This window comes from Dipodomys ordii, unplaced genomic scaffold, assembly GCF_000151885.1.
Source record: "Dipodomys ordii isolate 6190 unplaced genomic scaffold, Dord_2.0 Scaffold37, whole genome shotgun sequence".
NCBI lineage: Eukaryota > Metazoa > Chordata > Mammalia > Rodentia > Heteromyidae > Dipodomys > Dipodomys ordii.
In genome coordinates this window covers 1,987,645-2,011,789 of record NW_012267253.1, presented here as the reverse complement: position 1 = coordinate 2,011,789, position 24,145 = coordinate 1,987,645, and the positions used below count along the sequence as shown (strand labels likewise).

Genomic DNA, 24,145 nt, shown 5'->3' with positions numbered 1-24,145 from the left:
AACAAACTGATCTATCCTAAAGAACAAAGCCCCAGCACAGTGTTCTATAGACTTAGTAATTCTGCAAGATAATAAATAGACTTTTACACACTGATCATTGTGTTGATAGACTTGATAGAAAATTTACGCATTAAAATTAAAATTTAATTACCTATGTCAGGCACTGGTGACTCATGCCTATAATCCTAGTTATTCAAGAGGCTGAGATCTGATTTGAAGCCAGTCCTGGGCAGGAAAGTCTTGTGAGATTTTTATATCCAATTAACCACCAAACAAGCCAGAAGTAGAGCTGTGCCTCAAGTTGTAGAATACTAGCCTTGTGCGAAAAGTTCAAGTACAGTGTCCAGATCCAGAAGTCAAGGCCCAAGACCAGCTCACATATGAATGCATTCACATGCACACATATACACATACACATACACACACAAAATCATTCCCTGAACATAATATCTGATCAATCTAACAAAGCTCTATGGAGAAGTATAAATTTCATGAGCTGTTTAAGTGTAAGGATTAAGACTGGAATAATTGGACCTGACCATGGTAGTTACTTGGAAGGCAGAGATCTGGGAGGCTTTTAATTCCAGACCATCCCATGCAAACAGCTAGCAAGACCTCCATCTCAATAAACAACCTAGATGTAGTAGTATACAGCTGTGTGGGAAGTGCAGGTGGGAGGATCCTGGTCCCAGTCTAGCCCACAAAAGTAGCTTAAGACTCTATCTGAAGTGGAAGAATGTCTGTGCCTTCTTAATATAAAATGAGCTTTGTTTTCATGACGAGTTCATTTTAATCCACATTTCGGTCTATGTTTGCATTTCCTCATGCCATCTCCTTTGGAAACCCACCATGCATTATGGTGTTCCTACAGAAATCCATCCCATCTCCCTCCCCTTCCCGGGATGCTTGTTTGGAATGCACTTTCTGCACTTTTGTGTAGCTTCCCTGGCATCTACCTCTTTTCCCGATCATTTCTTGTCTCTAATATCAGCTTCCAGTCTTAGCCTCTTTAAGTCTCTTCATCTATTGCAATCAGCTGGACTCAGTCCTGGGCTGTGACATCAACATCCTTGCTGTCCTCTTTGCCTTCACATCTCACTGCTTCTATCTGCTTAACACAAAGAAAGGAAAAGAGCCAGAATCATTTTACTCCTCCCTGCAATGAACAAAATTAGCCCTCATTTATCTGTATTATTAAATAGCTATCACCATTGACCTCTAGGTGTTTTATTCTTTCTTCTCTGTGTATTTGTCTGTCTGTCTCTTTCTCTCTCTCTCTCTCTCTCTTTCTCTCTCTCTCTCTCTCTCTCTCTCTCTCTCTCTCCCTCACACACACATACATATAGACAAACACAAACACATTGCTGAGTTGCTAAAAATCATCTTGGTGACTACATTCTGTATCAGTAGTATGATTTTCTTTTTGCCCTTTCCCACACTTCAGCTTGTAATTTTCCGTTTCACTACATATTTTGGTTATAACTCTCTACACAGTTCCCCTGCCAGTAGTGTATAAGATAAAGTAATGCCAGAGCCATTTTGCATGCCATCCATTAACCCAAGACCTGAATTTCTGACAAGTTTATTTAAAGATGTAGCATATTTGCCCAGATATCATTTTGTCATAGGACTTGCCAAAAACACTGCTAGTTGACAAAATAAATAAAATAAAATGAACTATGTATTTAGACCAGAGTTTATGATAGATAATTAGATTTTCTGGTCATGCAAATTATGGCAGTTTTGCAATCTGGTGGTGTTTTCTCCAGGAGAATTTTGTATTTTACTATTCCATCTTGCTATAAGAAATTGATCTTTGCAGGCTAATGGAAGAGCTCAAAGAGAGCATCTATGGAATTCCAATTCGTTTTCTCATACCAACAGACCAACTTTCCAAAAGAAAAACTGCAGAAAATTATTGAGAGCAACTACCTTTTTCTTCAGCTTTGACAGATCTAGAGGGGAGACAGAGAGAGTAGAGATAACATAGAGATATTTCTTTGAGATGTGATGCTTAGTATACAGACAAGAATCATATTCTACCAGTCCATGAGAAATCTTCCCAGTGGCTGCTTCCTTGGCCCTCCTTTCTTGTGCGTTTTCCTATCCTAAGACAATGCAAGCTCTATCCCACAGTTTGATTGATTGCCTAATGGATAAAATTTAAACATGGTCAATGTCTCGTTGCCCTTTGCTTACAAATTGTGCTCACATGGCCTCAGCTCTCTTTCTTGACCATCTCCCTTCATCCCTCTACAACATACCTGCACATCATAAATACAACTCAGGTAAAAGTCAATGTTGCTTAACCATGTCACGTTCTTTCATTTCCCTCCTCACTTGTTTGCTTTTTGTGGGAATTATTTCCCCTCTCACTCCTTTCATTTGTTTTACGGATAGCTGCAGAACTATATTCTTTCTTCAAGACCCAGCCCAACTATTCCTTCTTTTTTTATAGTTCCCCATTCTCCATCCTCCCACAACAGACAGCCTTTGCTCACAGTTAGCACACATGGAGGTATGAAATCTTTCCTTTATGGAGCTGTCTGTTCTCTAAGCTTTGAACTCATACTCAGTGTTTATCCCTAACACCTAGTATGACCTTACAGAAAACTAAGACTCCATAAAGGGGAAGGAATGGAAGAATGGAAAAATTAGACTTGGATATGTGGCTTATATGGTCATACACCTTCTTTCTTATGTCCACACCAGGAGCTTGAATCACATATCCACCATTCATTTTGCTCATGTTTTCTTTTTGAAGTCTATACCCAGAAGTCTTTTATCTAAAAATATATAGGCTGTCTTTTGCTAAAAATAATCATACCTTAAACCCAAGTACAGACTATGACAATGAATTCAGCTGTATCAGTTACAGACATCTGTAAGCAAATACCAGGTGCCAGGCCTGTACTCATTGTCACTAGAAATGCACACGTGCATAACATCATTCTATCCCATAGCTAACCCACCATGGTTACCATTGAATGTGGATGGCATTGCTGAAAGGGTTTACATTGCCCCGGGAGCTGAAATCCCAGGACTTTATTCAGTTCTATTCTGTCTCACCAACCTTAGAATATCTATCGTTGGAAGTCTGACTTCATGAAGAAACTTAGTTAAAACCACAAGAAGGATTTCAAGTATTCTACAAACTTAAAGCTAACGCAGTAGGAATGGTGTTCCAGACCTATGAATATCGCACCAGGAAACCAAGTTAATATAAGAGAAAACTCATAAATAGCTTTCTAAGCATATTCTGTACTAATTAATATAAAAACTGAAACTCTCACTTCAGTTGAATTAAAAGGATTTATTCAGAATACCTAGACCTTCCCTTAATGACTACAAAGCTTTCCTTTATTAGCTCATTTATTCCAGTTATCATGTATATTATAATTAATATATATTATAATTAATGTCATATATTACAAAGCTTTCTTCTTAGCCCATTTATTTAGGTTACCATGCATATTATAATTAATATAATTTGAGTATTATTCTGTATGATTAAAATTGATTGACAGCAATATAAAATTTGAAAGAAAATTACCATAGTAAATATTTAATAATGTATTTGCTCATGTTCTATCAGTCAAATATAGCTGCTGGTACAATTCCTACAGGTTTAACTTGCAGTAATATAAAATAGATCTCTGGAATGAGATTTATGGTTAGGTATTGGGTATTATTGCCTTTTCATTCACAAAGAAAAGTCTTACTTCTCATACTAATACCCCATACATATTTATTTGATAATGGAGCTGAGAAAGCTTCAGTTTGCTGAAAAGATTGTTTTAATCAGGAGATCTCAAAGATTAAGGTGTTCACTAATAATTGATAATTTGATATATTTGATAATGCTGTTAGTAGAGAAGTTCTTTGAAGCACTATATTTCATTCATTTTATAAAAAGTTCTCCTTTTATAGTTGATGAAATATGGAGAAAGTGATTTGGCAAAGCCATATTGTTTAAAGTTCTAAATCAATGTAGAAAATGCAAATCTTGATCCTATGTGTCCTCTTACCTTTATTATTCTTTGAAACTAAAGTCAGACTTCCCACAAAATTAACAAAATCACCTAAGACCTAAAAACAATGACCTTTCCCTGTAAGATGAAATCTGGGTCAAAAGCTTTAATAACAATGAAAATCTGATGTTAAAACTGCTAACTAAACATGGGGGCTATAGTGAAATGAAAAAAAGTTAATCCTGCGTACACCTTTTCCCCTACAATCAATGTGCACTTTAAATGCACCTTATCAGAAAGAAGCCTGTAATTAATCCAAGAATTGTTCACCAAGTACTTTCTCACTGTGTTTGGCCCAGTGGTTCAATTCTGTTAAACATGTCATTATTTTGTATTCTGTAAACCTGCTGTGGTTCTATTAAACCTAAGTAAGGGAAACTTCCATTACAAACTAGCAAAATAACATTAAAAAGAGAAAGAAGAGGGAAAAGCAAAACACATTTTCACTTCAAAGCCAATAAACTCCATTCTGGTTTGAGCTAATTTTGATTTTAAACTTTAAATTACTGGTATCAATAAACAACTAAATAGGGGGTACTCATTTTTTTTCTTGTAATGCTTACCTGTAATGTTCCAAGTATTCCTTCTATTAAGAATATGAGCTCCAAAATGATAACTGATGAGATTTAAAAGCAAATGAAATGCTCACAGAAGACAGACATTCATCTAAGTGCTGGAGTGAAAGTTCAGTGAGATCCCACAGTCAGTGAATCATGATGTTTTACAGAGCAGAAGGCAAAATCAGAAAGCAAGAGGCATAGGCTAGCCTTGATATTTTCTTGGTAGTGGTTGTTTATTTGGAGATGTTATCATTGTTCATTTTTATCTGTTGTGGTAGATACTTAAGAAACATCCCATAGAGAGAGACACTACCCCACATGCTTTCAGGCTTTCCACATTGCTGTGAAGTGGACTCCTTCAATAGTTACACCTCTTTAATAAACTCCTTAACTAAAGGAAGCCTGAAGTCCATCTGTCCATTGTATGAGCCATTCAATTTATAATAATATGACAGACAATGACAAAATGAGCTCTTTACCAGAAGAAAACAAAAAAGTGCATTTGTTCTGATGCCATCATCAGTTTGTCTTTTAAGAGAAGGGGGAAAGGAAAGGTTGGCTATAAACAGTGCATACTTTGGATTTCAGTAGCTCCAGAGAAAATAATGGCAGAGTAAGCAATTGCCAAATATAGATTTAGAATCCCTAGAGGAGTTGTAATCCTGATCCTAGCACACACTAGCTTTGAGACATTGGCTAATTTCATTGAATCTTTGTTTGCTCATCTGTGTAATGAGAAGTGAACAGGGAGATTTCCCATAGTAAGGATTGAAAAGGTTGTTTTTTTTCTTCTTCTAGACCAGAAAACGGAATGTTTGAGAAGGCAAGGGCTGAATTTGAGTAGAAATGACTAATGCTATGTTGATGAGAAATTAGGGGATGACTGATTAGCTGAAGGTCTTTAAACATAGGTGTGTGCAACTGACTTAACGAGAGGAATTGAATTGTGAGGCAGCAAACATGGACTTAGCAAGGTAGCCAGAGTGCCATTCTGAGTAAACCACGTTGGCAGATGAACCCTGACTATTTCTCCCAGCAAAACAAGATGAATGGTAGGTAATGACCAAGGAGACAACTTCTACTTTTAAAAATGAACTTACAAATTTGTCATATGACAGAATCCAGATAACAATGTCCATAGTGGAGGGGGGATAGAGAAGGTACTATTCATATCAAGAGTTGAGGGAGGGCCCAAGCATTGGTGAAGACTGTACTGGTACTTTGGCTTAAACTCAGGCTATGTGCTCTCTCTTGGCTTTTCCTCTCAAGGCTGGCCCTCTATAACTTAAGTCACACCTCCATTTCCAACTTTTTACTGGTCAATTAGACATGAGAGTCTTTCTAATTTGTCTGCCCAGGCTGGCTCTGAACTTCAATCTACAGATCTCAGCAATATCCACCTCTGAAAGGACTTAATCTCAGTTATCTTATCCATAGAAAAATGTCAGATAGGTATAACAATTTTTGTCAACTTTATTAAAAGTTAATATAGGCAATTCCCAAATGTCATAACAAGACAGCCACCTCTCAATTCTTGGTCATAGAAAACTTCCCTGTGCACCTCTTCCTTTTTTTTTTTTAGTATTTTCAAATTACTTATTTATTGTTAACATCAAGGTAATATACAGAGGGGCTGCAGTTACATAAGTCAGGTAAAGAGTACATTTCTTTTTGGACAATGTCATTTCTGTGTCCCACCTTCATCCATTACCATCCCAAATGAAAAGTATTTTTTAAAAAATTTGAGTGGATGAGAACTTGAACTCAGGGCCTTATGTTCTTGTTCTACTTGGTTGCTCACAGCTGTTGCTCTACTATTTGAGCCACATCTCCAACTCAGCTTTTTGCTGATTAATTGGAGAGGGCATCTCTCCAGCTTTTCTACTTAGGCTGGTTTCAAACTCCTATTGTCCAGATTGCAGTCTTTTGAGTACCCAGAATTCAGATATGAACCACTGGTGTACCTCTTCCTTATGCAGATGAGCAGAATGAGATGCAGTGAAATGAATTATCTATAATCTCTACTAATAAGATTGTTGGTGAAATAATTTCTTTTTCATTTCTATATTTGCACATTCTCAGCAATGAACCAGTATTTATCTTAATAAGCTTTAAGGAAAAGAACACACATTATTCTGAAGTAATACAGTTTTTTTCTAATTGAATTTAGTAAGATAGAACCCATGGGATACAAACTTACTAATACAAAATACTTTTCACCCTCTCAGCTTGTAACGCTTCACTTAAACAAGGATGGAAGTCTATCCCATGTGAGATGAATTTTGTTTAGGTTGTCAGAGAAAGAACCAAACTTGCCTTTCCAACCTTATGCCCCCCTGGATTTTCAATAAATATATTTATTTGTTATTTAATTTTTGATGAACCACAAGCCTCCACTATGAAATAGTAAACTGAAGTGAAAACCTATTTTAAACTATACATGATGTAGAGACAAACAGACTGCTTTAATGTAAAAGCAGTAATGAAATATTAGACATGGAATGGAAATGTGACATTTCAACTCAGTATCAATTCACTGCTTAATTAACTTAATTTAGCTATATTCAAGAAAAAATTTGGCATCTTTCTTTAAGAATATTTTAGCTGGACATTGTGGTGCAGACGTATAGGTCTCCCCCTGCACCCCGCCTACCCCATACTTCTCCAGAAGTAGAAGTAGAAGGACCATGGTCCCAGACCCACACAAGCAAAATGTAAGAGACCCTATCTGAAGGAACTTGGAACTTGGGATATGGCTCAGTTGGTAGTGTGCTTGGGGGAAGCTTCAGGTTGTAAATTCAATCCCCACTGTTACAGATTACTTAACTTCTTACGAATGCATGTAGAGAGTTGGGTTTGCCAGTGTATATTTTGTGACTGTGAGAAGATGGGGAGGGGAAGAGACAAAAAAAAAAAGAATGTGTGGTAGAAGACCGAAGGCACACAGCTCCTTTCCCGGTGTTGTTTTGAAAGACAGCCTCTTTCTGACACAGATGTGTTCAGCATATTCTCACTATTGTCTGTAACACCACTGTTTTCTTTGGAAATGCTTTACTTTATGTAAAAGAAAATTGACAAAGGAGGAAAGACCATGGATAGAAATAATCTCTGAGTAAAAAAAAAAGTCCAAAAAGAAAGACTATTCAAAATGTTTAGGATGAGGGAGGCTTTTAAAGGGGACAATAAAGCAACCTTCTCTTTGAAATCCGACAGAATACATTTTACTTTCATTCTAAGTTCTTATAAAAGTCAGCGGAAAAGTCAGGACTGATGGTAGTTTCTAAAACCGCACCTAAGGTGTTTATGTGTTCAGTTTATAGGAAAGATGTTCTTTGCCACAGGTACTTTGATTTTTTTTTATTAGACCGCAACTCACTGTATAGATAAAGCTGACTTTGAACTTACCGTTATCTTGCCACATCTTCCAGGGAAGATAGACTCATTATCCTCAGCTTGGACATATTTATGAAAACAATGTTTTCTAGAGAATCTGTGTTAAAGAAGTACAATGAAGATCTCTGATTATGACAAATGCATAGTCCTAAAAATCAGCTATTCTTTTCCTGGTGGTGGTGGTGCGAGGAATGAAACCCAGGGAACTGAGCATGTTGCTCTAACACTGAACAACGTCTTCAGCTCCTGAATAAATGTTAAGGCAGTGGTCATGTGCCAGTGGCTTACATGTGAAATCCTAACTACTCAGGAGGCTGAGATTTGAAGATCCAGCCCAGAAAGAAAAGTCTCACTGGAGAGAATGAGACTCTTATCTTCAATTAATCACGAAAAGTCAGAAGTAGAGCTGTGTCTCAAGTAGTGGAGCACAAACTATGAGCAGAAAAACTCAGGGACAATGTCTAGGCCCTGAGTTCAGCCAGCCACAGAACTGGCACACACACACACACACACACACACACACACACACACACACACACACACACTAAATAAATAAATAATTGAGAATCCTACATCATTTTATTCAAAGTGTACCTCTTACAGAACTTTTGTACATCAATATTATTTAAAAAATCTAGATAGATAGATAGATAGATAGATAGATAGATAGATAGACAGACAGACAGACAGACAGACAGACAGACAGACAGACAGACAGACAGACTATGATCTGCTTTGACATATTTCAGCTATGGTGTTGTTTCCAAAGTTTGACCCATTTGCTTTTTCACTAAATTTACAAATTGTTCCTCATACATATATAAAAACAAACCCAAGATCCTTAGTAGGATAGTCTCCTTAAGATTGACATTGATTGACATGTAAAATTGTAAGAGAGAAATGTTATATATCACAAACTATGTTCAATTTTTAATGAACTCTTGTCACTTTCTCTTAGCAAACATTTCTCCTATATTTTTTGGTGTCTTGCCCTAATAGGTTAGCACCTTGCAGGATACTAGAATATCTAGTGAATATTCATTTGGGGCAATAATTGGACCCTGCAATTATCTCTTTCAAGAGGTCAGCTGTGGCTACAAAAGAGAAAAAGTAGTTCCTAGGTTTTTCTTCGCTTTTTCTTAAGTACCAATTCCAAACATAGATTATTCCCTTAGATTTCTAAGCTATGCTCATGTTTTTAGAGGTTCTTTGCTTTTGTTTGGCTTGTTCATTTATTTTTGAGACAACGTCTCTATGTAACCCGGGTTGGCCTCTAATTCTCTATCCTTCTGTCTAGGCCTCCCAAATGATGTGACTCCAGATAGGTACCAACTTATCATAGTAGACTGAAGCTGAAAATTGAATGCTAAAGGGAGAAAGACCAAAGAACAATTTTAAGTGTCCCTGCTTTACATTTTAAAGCATGAACTTATTGTCATTCCCTTTCATAAGTGAGCAAAAGAAAATAAAATAGCGCAAGGTTGTATTGGAAAGCCCCTCTTCAGTGGTCTCTAACCCCTTCCCTCTTGTCTCCCTGAAACTGCAGGATTTTAGCTATCCTTTGCCCTCACTTAGCTGAAACAATGATTTCAATTACCACTTGACGAGGGTTGGATGACAAGGCCTCCTGGAGAATTACTTGGCTTAGCTACTTTAGCAACTCTCATCCTTGGAGTCCATTTCAATTACAGAATAGCACTATCAGGCTCTGCTTCATTGTCGAGGCTCCTATAAAGTAAGCCTTCAGACCCCTCTGTTACCTAGCTGGTAGTGAATGGGGATCTGGCAGAGCTGGGTCTGGGCAACAGCAGCTCTGACCTCCTTACTTCTTAAAGTTCAGACATGTGCATTCGGACCCCATTACATGGATTGTGAGAGTAGATTTTGGAGGTTCGGCTCATTATCTCATTGAACATTTCCTGACATCAGTCTTCACCATCTGTCTGCCAGTAATGGGGCAGCACAAAAGAATTTCAGAATAAGCGACTGCTTTGCAGTTTTGACAACAGTGCCTTTTTGCCATTTTGTAGCCCTTTCTTAAGAAAATTTTCATACGCTTTATATTATCTGATCTTTACATTACTTTATCCCTATTTCCTAAATGATGATACCCATGATTTGGGTCATGACAACACCATGAACATTATAATACTCTGAAGTGAGTTGCACTGATCTCATTTGATAAATTATAACATTGATGGATAGAAATATGCCAAAGCTAACACACCAGTACAGCATAGGATATTATGCAAATTGCCAGAGGAATCGATTCCTACAGTTTCTGGCCAATGACTTGAAAATATAGCAAAAATAGTATAGTACAAATAATATGGAGAGTAACCTTTTCGTATTTGGAGTGTTTTCTAGAGAGGGGAATAGCTTTGGGTCACTTAGAGAAAACAAGAATAGATATATATGGGATATATGAGTCATCTCCATCATTTTCTCTACTTTCTCTAAACCCAAATCAACCAGCAACTCACCAATCAAGTGAGGAGAAAATGTTTAAAATACACTAGGAATTTAAAACAAAGGATACAAGAGCAACTCAGAGAAACATCATTCTCTGTCGGTAGAGAAGATAAGTGTCCATAAAGGAGCTAAAGACCCCCACCCAAAGTGGTGGAAAATGCTATTGACTCTGCCAGAGCAGCTGGCCTAACCTGTGATGATAGTCCTTTCCCTTTTAAACCAATACCATGGAGGAAATGTTGCTTCTGGCATTTTCATAAGACTTTCTACTTTGGAAAAAAGAGACCAGCCAAGGAAACCAGGCCTGAGGTTACACCACTGGAACTGCTTAGCCAAGTCAAAATAACATCAATAGCCAGTGGTGTGGTTGCATCCTGGGAAGGGAGCAGCAAGGAAGACAGACACAAGAAAGGTACTTAGCTTTAATGTAAGTGCTTTTCTCTGTCTCATGGCATGAAGCACCCCAGTGCTAGCAGAATTTGAATTTCCTTACTGAAAATACTAACAATTCATGCACTTTTTTTTCTTCTCATCCCAGGAAGCAGCCTTTTCTAAAGACTATGATTTATTCTAAAGCTATTTTATTCCCCAAGTAGCAGCTACATTGAGATAAAATTCACACACTATAGAATTAAATCAATTTAAATAACCCAATTCAGTTGGCATTAGTGTGTTCTCAGAAATTATAATCGTCATAAAAATCCACTTCAGAACTTTTCTTTAAAATCATCTTGAAATGTAGTCCTATACCTATTAGCGGTCACCTTGTTCTCCTTTTACCTTAAACCCTTAGTCCTAGGCAATCCCTGATATACTTTCTGTCTCTGGATTTGTCTACTCTGGATCTTTTGTGAAAAGATGGGCAGGGGGAAGGAGGGGAGAACAGAGGTACTGGAGTTTGAACTCAGAGCCTTGTATTTGCTAGGCCTTGCTTGGCCTTGTACCAGTCTCTCTTTGTTCTTTGCGTTTTTTGCTTTAATTATTTTTCAGATAGGGACTTGCATTTTCCCCCCTAGGGTTTGTTTCAGACCATAATCCTCCTATCTATGCCTCTCAGGTCTGTGGGATTACAAGCATGCTCTGTCACATTCTGTATTCTTTGTGTAAGTGGAATTACACAATATATGTTTTGTGTCTGGCATCTTTCACTTAGCAAACTATTCACAAGATTTGTCTGTGTTGTAGCACATATAATAGTACTCCATTCCATTTTATGGGTAAATAATATTCCATAATGTGATTATATTCCATTTTATTTATCTAGTAAGCAATTAATAAATATCTACATTGCTAAATATTTAAAATGTCACTTTTGGGCTACTATAAATAATGCTGCTATGCATGAACATGTACAAGTTCTTATGTATTATAGGTCTATAATTACCTTTGGTATACACTTAGGAGGAGAGTTGCTGAGTCTTATATGGTAACTATTTTTAAACATTTGAGGACTTTTCCAAAGTGGCCTGCTATATACTTTTCAATTCCTAACAGTAGTGTATGAGTACCCCAATTTCTTCATAGTCTCACCCATACTTGTTATTATCTTTGGGTATCATCATCATCATCATCATCATCTAGAGTTATGACTTGATAGCTCATTGTGGTTTTTCTGATGACTACTGAGGCAGAGCATTTTTGCACACACTTATTGGCCATTTGTTTATTTTCTTTGGAGAAACGCCTGTGCATATCCTTGGTCTGGTTTTTTATCATTTGAGTCTTTTTGAGTCATAGGAATATCTGCTGAAAAGCTATTCATATCAGGTGTCTTGTAGATCATATTTTAAGCTCATTGTACCTGCTGACACTTTACTGTGGTTGGAAAGTTACCATATTCACATGTGTGTCAATCCTGGGTCACTTTTCTTCTGAGTCTGAGAGTGTGAGGCTCAGTTGTAGAAGAGTCCATCTATACTCACATGGTCTTTGACTTATAAGGCTCAGAGGCCCTCTGGAGAGACAGAAACAGAGAGGAAGCTTTACTCTCTGCTAAGGAAGTTAACACTTCAGTTTCCTTTTCTCTCTAGATATAGCCAATGTTGTGCTAAAATGTATCACCAGAGTTCCTATCACTTTGTTGAAAAGGAAATTGCTTCTTCTTGAGTGTAAACTCTGCTGTCTGAATGTAAAAGGTGTTTTCTCACCTTTGCTATTAAGGTTGCCTACTGAGACCAGCATTTCACAAAGAGAAAACAACTTCTCGAAGTACACTGCAGACTCTAGAGAGTACCTGTGGAGGAAAAAGCATAGCACGCCTCCCATGTTTCAACCTGCATTGCTAATTACATCCACAATTTAGTTTTCACTATGACTTTCTCATCATTCTTCCCATTTATTTATTTAATGCACACTTCTAAATACCAGGACATACATTCTGGCTATCCATGAGCCAGTTCCTAGCTGTAGCTAAGAATCATCTCAAAACTTGAAAAGTTTTCATACTGGGTCCCCAAAATAAGAGAGCTTGATTTACAGTTGACACTGTTCCACAGGAGATTCTAACACATGGTCAGGTTGGAAATGCAAATGCTTACCCAGCTTAAGGAAAGAAATCAAATACATCAAATGCTTCATCACTCAGAGTGTCATCTAGAATCTTGTTAAAAGTGCAGATTCTTGACTCAGTGTATCAGAGATGGGCCCAAGGTTCTGCACTCCTATCCAAAAGTCCTACATAAGTCTGCTGTTGGCTGGTTGGTCTTCATCAATGCTGAATCTCTATTTGTTTATGGCATTTTTTTCAATTAAATCTTTATATACTCAATGATTGAACTTCATAAGGCAGCCATCATGGAATATAGCACATTAATAATTCTTTGAGTCAGCATTATGCCATTGTTCATACAGTCTTGAATGTAAAGATAAAACAGTGACCCTCTACATTAAGGTTAAGTCATAATTAGCATCCTTTAAAGTACTTGTGAAAATACTGCACAGTTGAATAAGTAAAGGATCGGGTTGATTGTGGGTCATGTACCTGAAAGGTATTTGGGAGCTGGTCTTAAGAGAAACAGCTTGTGTCCTTGGATGTCACTGACTTCTCTGAGAGTCAGAGGTGGTTAACAAAAAGCATCTATTTCTAGGACTGTTAGGAAGATATATGAATTAGTAAATAGGAAGTGTCCATCATTCTACTGACCTCTTGAGTATGCCCCCAAATAAGGGTAAATACTTATAAAAAGGTAGCATCAAATTGTGTGAAATGTTCCTTAAAATCTTTCATGTGAGGATCTGGAGAAGAGTCTCCAGTCTTCAACTCATCTTTTTATCATCTTTTTCCAATATCAGTGACAGAGGAAAGAAACCTCAGAAATACAAATTAAGACTAAAAATGACCCCCAAAAGATCATGATATACTACCTTTGGTTGAATAAGAAGCTAAAATATATTTGGGAGAAATTTTCTTTTCGATCTCCACTAATAAGGCCATGTCTTCCTTTCCTTTTTCACTGCCTGACTCACTTCCAGAGACAAGGATGCCTTGTCAGTCTGTTTGAAAGGCGTGGGTTGGCATCCTTTGAGATACATCAGATAAGAAAGAGAGCCTGAGAAGTGAAATAACAGATGTTGGGCTTCTATCATTACATGAAAGGCATTGTAAAGATCAAAAGGAATGATCTGTATTTGGCCACTAAATAACTTGATTCTTTCTTAACTAATGTTTTCTTCTTGGATTGGAACAAAAATGAGGTTCCATAATAATTTTGGCCACATTTAGAAATATTTTAATGTTATCATAAGATTTGTATCTGCCCTGCTAGTTTCCAGAAAACACAGTTTTATAGTACAATGGTCAACTTCAAAGGGTTACATAAAAAATAGTCAAGTGAATTTTCTTTATAATAATGATGGTAGTTGAAAATTACATGATACCAGTTTCTCCATTCATTCTTCTCAGTGTTACAGCTGGATGGAAGACTGTATCTACCCAACTGCTCCAGTCTTGATCTTGTTAATGGGTTCATTTGAAGAAATTACAGCATCTATCTGACTATTCCCATTGGCAAACAAAACAGAGCAGTCAATATGAATCTGTGTTGTTCTCAGGGAGGTGGGATCCCTAGGTTGTTGTAGCAGTGGGGTAGACCAGAAGACCTTGAAGTTAACCCTTGTCCTTGCAGTTCCATTTTACTTTGAGAACAGTAAGAAGCCGAGGTGTACTCCTGCTGATATGCAGGTATTTACTGGAATCTTCACCAAGCCAGGCTATCTCATGTAATATGCACTGTAATGAAAGGATTGATGGGCAGCTGCTATCCTTATACATCAGGCTTCAGAAAGTAAGAAAGAAGGTGACTGGGTTGTATGATCCTAGGGATATGTTCCTTTAAAAATTACAGTGGTAGTTCCAAATTGGCTGTTTTTCCTTGGAGGGAGAAATGAATCTGTTCTGAAGTAGAATGTGAACATTCTAATGCCTTCTGGTTTTGCCTCTCTTGATTGGATTTAAGGGGCTAACTCTTAAGGACTGATAAATGTCTTTTAATAACCATGTTATCTATTAATAGCTTTCTGTTCAAAAGAAATGAAATCAATATATAGTTTAATGGCTTCTCTTGTCAGGGGTATTATTGATTCTATTTCAAATGATTTTGAAATGATATGCTATTATGCAAATGCCATCTATTTTAGATATCTTTATGAGGTAACTTGTAACAGCAATAGTGCAGATGTACTTTTCTTCTTCATCTTTCATTTTCCTGGGTCAGTTATCAAATACTGAATTCTTTTCCAAGGATTACAATCTAAGTGAATAATGGTTTTCTCCTGATAAACTTTCAATTGCCCTCTTGTCATAAAATCAGTATATTTTCTATGCAAACACTCACTAGCAAAGTGACTCCAACCATCTGCCTAAACTTTATTTTTTTAAAATTATTTTTCTTTATTCCATTAAAATATACAGTGACATGTGGGCTGGGAATACAAAGTAGAAAAATAAAGGAAATGTTTTTATGTAATATGAGGAAGAGTATTGCAACAGTACTCTATTTGCAGTGGGGAGCAACCCAGTGTGATGTGCCCCAACATGAAGTGCCTTGATAATGAATATTGGGCTATCAGTCCTGAGGACAGTGGCAAGGCCCAATCAGTGTTCCTCTATCCCTTGGTCTCATGATACTGCTTTCATTAGTAAAGGTGTATAACCTAGACCCATTTCAACAATGAGGTGTACAAGATGCTATGTCAAAAAATGAACTTTACAGTTTAGGCAGGTTAGGGGGTAGCTGAGGAGGTGGGAGGGAAGGGATGGTAGGGGAAAAACAAAGGAGCAGGCAACAATGCTGGATAAGAAATGTATTCATCACGTTGCTCATGTAACTGTAACCCCTTTGTACAGTATTTTCACAATAAAAAAAAACTTAATTTAAAAAAAAAGGTTGCAAGAGGAAAAGACAGACATTGATACCTAGAGAGCACAGGTGTTGGTAACAAAGAAAGGTGTTAGTGTTGGTGTTGGGTGGGGTTTTGTAGAGTAAATTTGATCTATAAATTATCAAATTCAGATCTGAGATAGAAAGTATGCTTATTATCATGCCTTATTATGTCTGTTCTCAATGGATTCTTCTAATGTTTTGTATTTTCAGACATGGAGAAACAATGAAGTATCCCAATCTAGTCAAGTCAGGCTGCTTTTTTTTTATGTAGAAAGTAAACAGGTGAATTCTAGAAAATAATTCTAAACAACAGGCAGAAATTCTACACTCTGTACATGTAATTGAACTTTGTCATATTGCTGGGAGTTTTGTTAACATCTCTTCTAAAATAAGTGATTGCTATTAGCATATTAATTGTACAAAGTAAACAGTTTCATGACATTTCCATAAATGCATATGATATACTTGTGTGTTACTTTTTCTTATCTCCTTGCTTTGCTCCTCTCCTTTTGCATTCTTGGTAATTCCCCTTTTACATTCATGTCCCTTTTTCTCCTAAATTCCAGCAATGAGAGAGAACATACAATATTAATCTTTGTGGGACTTTGCTTATTTCACTTCACCCATTTTCCTCTAAATGAAACAATTGCATTCTTATTTTATAACAGAGTAAAACTCTGTCTATATATTTACCAATTTACCTTTTCCATTCATTGCCTTTGAAGACAGTTAGAAAAGACTTGTGAGTTCTAGCATCTTGGGAGTGAGATATTAGGATGTTACCATCAAGCAGTAATGATGAGAAAAAAACAGGATACCATCAGAACCACCATTTGATCTCACTTCTATAATGCTAATCCAAACAAGCAAGATATAAGCATTTGACATTAGAAGCTGGGAAATCCAGAAAAGCAAGAACAACTTTTAACTATGCTGCTTTCATACTAAGAAAGACTAATGGTCTTTAGTAAGCACAGGTCTGAGTGAAATTTGATGGCTTTGATCAGTAAAATTAAAACAAAAAATTATAAACCAGTTTCCATCTAGAAGACTTCACCAAAATTAAATAGAAAACTCTACCAAAATTAAATAATTTTGTGTTATAGAAACTCATTGTTTCAAAATTCTTAATCAGAACTCTTCTTGGCAGATGTTAATATTTTTAAAACCAAATCTGTGTTTATAGAGTTCCTAGGAAGTTGTAATATGCTACCTTTTTAAGCCTATATTAATTAAAAATGGAACATTAGGTTGAGGAGCCATCAAGGATCAAGGAACTTGAAACTTGCATAGCTTTTCATCTGTTCTGCCTACCTGACAGTGATTTAACAGCCCTAAGCCCAAAGGGTAAAAATGGCTGGAAGTTAGATTCAAAAGAACTCCTACTGAAACTCTGTTTTGAATCAGTGGAGTTTGAAAGTAATGTAACCAGCAGAGTTAGTGCAAGTCAGAATTTGACTTTGAGATGAATGAAAATAACTACAGCATCATGACTCCCCCCCCCGCTGCCACTGCCACCCCACTTTCAAAACAGCTGTTTTGAAGACAGTTTCCATCTTTAGAAAGGCAAACAAAACATGAACAAGCTGCCTGTGTGGTCTAGGTTGAAAAATCTGACTAACCTGAATAAGATTCGAGAACATTGGATGGAGAAAGCGAGAAAGATATATACATATGTATATGTATATCTTATATATTATTATATCTTATATATGTTTATATCTTATATTGTACATATTAATATACATTATATAGGGAGGAAGGGAATGATTTTATACATTTATTGTCTTAATAAAAATTTATGATTTTAAAATCATTAGGCTTGGAAATATAATAAAGCACAGTGAAGGAAATACTACCCCAGGATTCTAGGAGTCAGAGATAAGCTCTGTTAATATTTTGTTGTGATTAATTGACTTATTCTGGAGTACACCTCAGTTCAGTAATGAAAGGCATTTTTTAAATTAAAATATATTTTTCTTTCCTTGCTATTGTTATCTGAGTTTTTTTTCCCTGCCTTTCCTTCTCATGATGGTAAAAAACCTATGAGCACTGAGTCATATGCTTTCTCGAAATTAATTTCGTGGCCCTGGACAGAAGCTATGCTCTCAGTAACCACAATAACCTCGCTTTCCTCTTCTGTATGTTCCTTCTCTGTCTTCTTCCCCTTGTTCGTCAATTTCTATTCTTCTCTGTTTCAGCAAAACAATATCAGTCAAGGTAATTGATGATGAGGAATATGAGAAAAACAAGACCTTCTTCCTTGAGATTGGAGAGCCCCGCCTGGTGGAGATGAGTGAGAAGAAAGGTGGGGGAGCTGCTCCAGGGCTAAGCCCTACAGCTTCTGCTGGCCTGTGCCTCCTTGGATGCCTGCACTCTTCAGAACATGACTTACCATGCACACATCCCTCCACCTATGTAACAGGGCATGAATCTCACACTGGCCACAGGGGCCTGGACTGCAGCTCAGTCAGCCAGTGGTGGCGACGCTGCACATTCCAGGTCAGGAAGATGAATTTTCCATGCAGCCAATCCAGCCTCCTCTTCTGGGAAGGTTGATGCAGATGCTATACGTGGTCAAAGTTCAGCCACTTTTCTGATGTTTCGTTCTGATTTGGGAAGCCTAAATGTTTGCTAACTAAATTGGGAAGAATATGTGCAAGGGATTCCTTAGCACAGCAAACTAAATGGAGGCCAGCTGAGAGGACTCAAGATGCCCTTTTACGTAGGTCTGGAGTTCCATGTGCTGCCAGTTCTCCCTCTGTAACATCACAGTAACATCCAGCTTGGTGGACATCTAGAGCATGAGCGTGTGACTCCAACCATTCGTTTTGCCTTTGTCTTGTGTTCCTACAGGAAGATCATTACCATTAGACTATTTGACCGTGAGGAATATGAGAAAAAGAGCAGATTCTTCCTTGAGCTTGAGGAACCAATATGGATAAGAAGAGGAATGAAAGGTGTGAGAGTATATAAAGACATACCAGCGAGAAATTGTACTCTTCTCTCTCTGTGTCTCCCTACTCTCACACTTAACTCTCTCCTCTTCCTCAGCTTCCATGAAACTTAGCAAATTCATCTGCATTCCCTAATTCACATTTGCACCAAATGATGCCCATTTTCTTTGAAATGCTGACTAACCTTGATTGCAACCAGATTTATTTAACACTGGAAGAGAGTTCAGTAATTCAGAAATGATGATACAAAAGAACATGTTTCTTTTTTTATTGCTCTTTGGAGTTCAACTATTAAATCTCCCCAGAAATGTTAGTGACAAAAACCACTTAATATCCTATCAATCTTGCCTCAGTGAATCTAAAAGGAAAAAAAACTACTTCCTAATTACTTTGCAGATGAGTCCAATGGCAACTAATAATACATTTCAGAATTCAATATGTAATACTTAAAAAGCCCAATTTTTAAAAAGAATTTAATCAGAATAGAAATCATAAAACAGTATATTATCCATATTCTAGTATTAATTTTGGAACAAAGTTTTCATACCTTAAAATACAATATTTAAAATGTACCACATATGCAAAATGATAGTCAAGTTATTTTTATTCAATTTGGTAGTAGATAATCCTCTAGTGAGCATTTAAGGCCTATCTGGCCTTACGTTCCAAAGTCTTCTGATTCTTATGGAATTAATGAATTTTAACATAAAGAGCAAAAAAGAAAAATAACAATAGCATTACAATTAGTTTTGATAATTCATACTTAAAATTTGAGGAATCATTTGAAAAAGGATCCAATTCTTTTTACTGCTTTTATTTTGTATTTTATATAATTTATATTTGATAAGGAAGGATTGGAATCTTTGTTCTGAATTATTACTAAGGATTCCTATAATTATCCTTTGACAGTGATCACTTTAAAAGAAATCCTGCTGATGTAATTATATATGTAAAGTGAGAATCCTACCTGTTGATTGTTCTTATTAATTATAGGTGTCAGTGATCAGAGAGTAGATGGACTATGTCATATGAAATTTACACATTTTTTTTACATATAGAGTGGAAATATTAAGTATGTAAGACTAATTTTTGGTAACTTTCTGACCACAGGGTCTATCAGAGGTCTTAAAAGAAAGTGCACATTCCTGACTTAGTGAAGTTCAAAATGGCAAAAAGAAACTTTGGAATGGTGGAGAAAGATACATTTGAGACCAATTTGGATGCAGCGTATCTAATAAGTTTCATAAGTAGGAAAAAGCAAGAAAAGACACTTTAGAAAACTATGCTGATGTCTTATAGAAGTGAGATTTTTAAAAATGTCTTATTAACATCACTTAGTTCCCCAATGCATTCCACCAAAGAGCTGTCTTTTAGCTAAGGGAAGAGAATATTGGATACAGCTCTTTCAATTGTCATTTTAGAAAAATATACCTTCATGTAAAAGAAAATTAAAATTACTTGGTGGCACTCTCCAGTTTCAACCCACCAACTCTCATCATCAGTAAAATTATTGACTTTTTAAAAAAATGGTTACTTGAGTTACCACACCATGAGAGAGAAAACTGTACCTTAAAAAGTAACTGTAACATTCCCATGTAGAACCTAGGAAATAATTTATTTGATAGATTGACCCAGAAGGCTTTCATTAAAATAAATGCTATAATCTGGGTTTTAAAGTTATCATTGAAAAGTCATGTGTTCTCCCCCACACTCCCTGCCCAGTTGGTTTCTGTGGAGTCCTATGTCTACAAAGAACACTCTGATCATCCATTGTGCTGAAGTCACTAATAAAGACATATAGATAGGAGTCAATTCCTGAGGCTCTTGGGATTTAGGAACTTTAGACATATAAACAATGCTTAGTACCAAAATATAATCCAAATAGAATGCCCAGAAAGAGAGAAAGAGTTTTACCTTGGACCAAAGTCTCATGATAGCCAAAATAAAATTTCTTAGGATCTTTTGCCTGTTCTTAGTAATTCACATGTGTAATATCTGTGCTCCTTAATGATTGAAAATTTCCAAATGCTTATCAAGTAACTCCCAGTCAATAATTAATAAAGAAATGCCACTTAAATCAAGTTAAGGATTTAATTTAGTACAAGATTTCTACTATAGTTTGTAGATAATATAACATATAAAAACATACATAATAGAAATGTTTTATTAAATTAAAACAATTTTATATAAAGCGATGTATTTTTACACTCTAAGGCATTTGAAAGTATTTCTGTTGGGATCATGTATTTGGAATTATTCCCAATCTTACATTTCCTCGGGCTGCACCCAGGATTTGTAGAGGTGGCTTTTTACCACTATAGTGAGATCTGCCTGAGTTTCTTTCTGCTGATATTCCTCTTGCTTTCATTACTCATCTGTTCTCTTATTCTGTGTTTGTCTCTGTTTCCTTCACAGCCCTGTTATTGAATGAGCTTGGTAAGCATTTCCCTTCTTAAATTTCCTTTCCATTTTTCCATTTCTGTCAGGTAATGCAATAATAGTTGTTTGATTTTTATGTCTATTGATTGGGCAGTGAGATTATTGTTTAGGGTCATTGGCCTCATTTTAATTAAGGTCAACTCAATTAAATTGTATTTTAAGTTATCATAACTTAAAAAAATCAGAGATCTATCAGATACTCACATAAATTAAGAATAATTTGTGCATTTAATTCATAATTTTAAAAGACTTCATGATTTTGTCATGAATGGATGTTTTCATATTCTTTTAAATTGTACATTTGTCAAGTTTTCATTGAGTTGTTGAATGTCATAATCTTTGTTATTTGAAGTAAAATTTAAATTGTAACATTTATTTGTTTTCTTTTTCTTTTTCAGGTGGCTTTACACTAACAGGTATGAATTTTTGAAACATAATGCTATCTAATTTTATTTGTATGGTCTTGCTTTAAGCATACTATAACATTGAAAAAATCTGATTTTTATCTGTTTTTAATTAAGGAAAATACCTGTATGGTAAGATAATATTTTCTTATTTCTCCCCAAAATAATATAAAGATCAAACCAAACCCACCTCTCCCATAACCTACTTTTAACATTTAACTATGGCACAAGGTGTGTGCTCTTGCTACTTTTACACAGTTAACACCTTACAGATTAACAACAGGTGTGTATTGTGTTGTATTTATTTGTAAGAAACTTCACATAGAAAGCTTAAAATGTGCACATTTTTGACACTGGACCAATTTTTACAATTTGTTGTTATTGTGATTATCATGTGCATATATCAAAAGATCCCAATATATCATGAAGATATCACAATTTTAAGAATCATAGAGCTGACCAAAAGTATTTAGAAAGAAATATCCAAATTCCTAGTACTGAAAAAACTCTGGCAAGAGCTGGAACTAATGTATAATACTAAACACATAGTTACAATGTGATACTGTCCAAAGGGAAACTTTCTAAATACAGAAAGTTACTTCCTTCCAACTGCTTCTTTTTAGTCACAACACTTAACAAAATGATCTAGCAAAATGATTGCTAGATCTCAGAGACACAGAAACTTGAAAAGGATAAAAACATTAAACCTAAGGATGGAGGCATGCCGTAAGTAGATCACTTGTCATAAACCCAAAGCCTTGAGTTCAAACCCCAGAACTTCCAAAGGATAACAAATGTGAAACAAGATAAATTTCTATATAGGATTCCTTACATTTGACTCATCTGAACCTCACTCCATTCTGTGTTATTGAGGTTACATATGAAACAAGTATCATTAACTATGTGAAGAGTTCATTTCCAGGGCTTGTACTTTCTTCAAAACATTCTTCCATGTCAGGTAGTTCACCAAGTATAACTGAAATTTTAACCTAAAATCCCAGGTTTTTTAGTTGTTATCTCCTCCAAATACTTGAAATCAATGCCATTTAGTACAAGAGAATGTTCGAGTACCATTGCAGTTTCTACATTGCCCATTTTGACTTACCTAGATACTGTCTCTCTTTCCATTGCCCAGAATGCCTAGTATTCACACTTGACCCTGCAAAAGGGAGTTCTAAAACTTAGGGTCTACACAGTAGAATGTATCCTTAGAGTCTAAAGAGTTTTTCTTTGAAGTCTGAGACTTTGAAGTCAAGACTTTGAGAGGGAGAGAAAATAGAGAAGAATTCATTCAGCCATTGGAGGTTGCCTGCAGCTTTTATGTAGATTTGCATGGCTAAATGTGAACATCTAAACTTAAGGCAGGATGTGTGGAAATTGAAAAGGCCATTTGGTCTGCAGCCTAACCTGAATATTTTAGAGATCTTATTAGATTAAGTACTAGAGGTACTCTTGGAATTTGTTCATCTTTATCTGTTGTTCTAGACCTTGCCTCATTCAAAGGCCTTTATTTGGATCTGTGAACTCATTTCCTCTTGACCTTCCAGTTTTATGGCAATACCCTACATATTATAGCTCATTAGAGTTTGTGAGAATCATCATTTATTACCATCCTTATGGATTTTTACTGTTCTTATAGGAAAGGGAAACAGCTCCGAGAGATAAATCCCTACCCCTCAGCTCAGGGCCTTCTGACTCTAAAACCATGTGATGATTTGCCTAACCCCAACATTGTTCTGTTTCTGTTTCGCCCCTGCAACCCCTTTATTTCTACCTTTATTTCTAGAAATTACACATTATATATATTTTCAATTCAAACCCCAACTTGTCTGATAAATGGTGCAATTATGAATACTAGATAAATGAAAAATGAAGGAGAGTCCAAGGGAGAAAACTGTTGCAAATAAGTGATATGGATATTTTAATAAAATTCAATTTTTTGGCTCAATATGGAGAAGACATGGAACTTCTTAAACATATAGGTATAGGATTCCCAAATTAAAGTTATAGTATCCAATGATGATACTGTTAATATTACTCTCCCTACAATATCATTCTCATACAAAACTTTTTTAAGGAAACCAAACTATGAACATTCTGACAGTTAGAAACACTTCCATCACTCCAAAAAATAGATAACGCATATGTATTTTCTTTGTTTCACAATTGAGGAAAATGGATCTCCAAGAGGATAAATCCCTTGCCCAAACTGAATAAATGGCAAGCAAATGCAGGCTTGTCACTGAGCGCCAAGTCTCTTGATTCCCACATCAATTCTGGACAGATTTTGATAGGATAAAACAGCAGCTAGATCTAACAGTCAGTGAATGAGGACTTCAGTGAAAACCCTAGGTCCTAGTTCTCCCAGCACTTGCTGTGATGATGATGACACCCTTCAGACTCTTCAGGGGGTGAAAAATGTAGTGAACATGTTGACTACATTGACTTAACCTTCAAAAAATAGAGCAGGTACTGTTATCCTCATTTTATATGTGAGACATGGAAGAG

General features: G+C 36.1%; 1 protein-coding gene across 4 annotated transcripts in view; it reads left to right on the top strand.

Annotated features, from left to right (window-relative positions):
* Positions 1-24,145, top strand: part of Slc8a1 (solute carrier family 8 (sodium/calcium exchanger), member 1) — a 289,161-nt gene that overhangs the window by 216,748 nt on the left and 48,268 nt on the right. For 3 of the 4 annotated variants that reach the window (XM_013017990.1, XM_013017992.1, XM_013017991.1), the window contains exons 3-5: positions 18,694-18,797; positions 21,210-21,230; positions 21,632-21,649. In XM_013017990.1, the coding sequence (XP_012873444.1) occupies positions 18,694-18,797; positions 21,210-21,230; positions 21,632-21,649 (143 nt within the window). The remainder of the gene's footprint in view (positions 1-18,693; positions 18,798-21,209; positions 21,231-21,631; positions 21,650-24,145) is intronic. The other variant, XM_013017993.1, reaches the window with a different exon arrangement.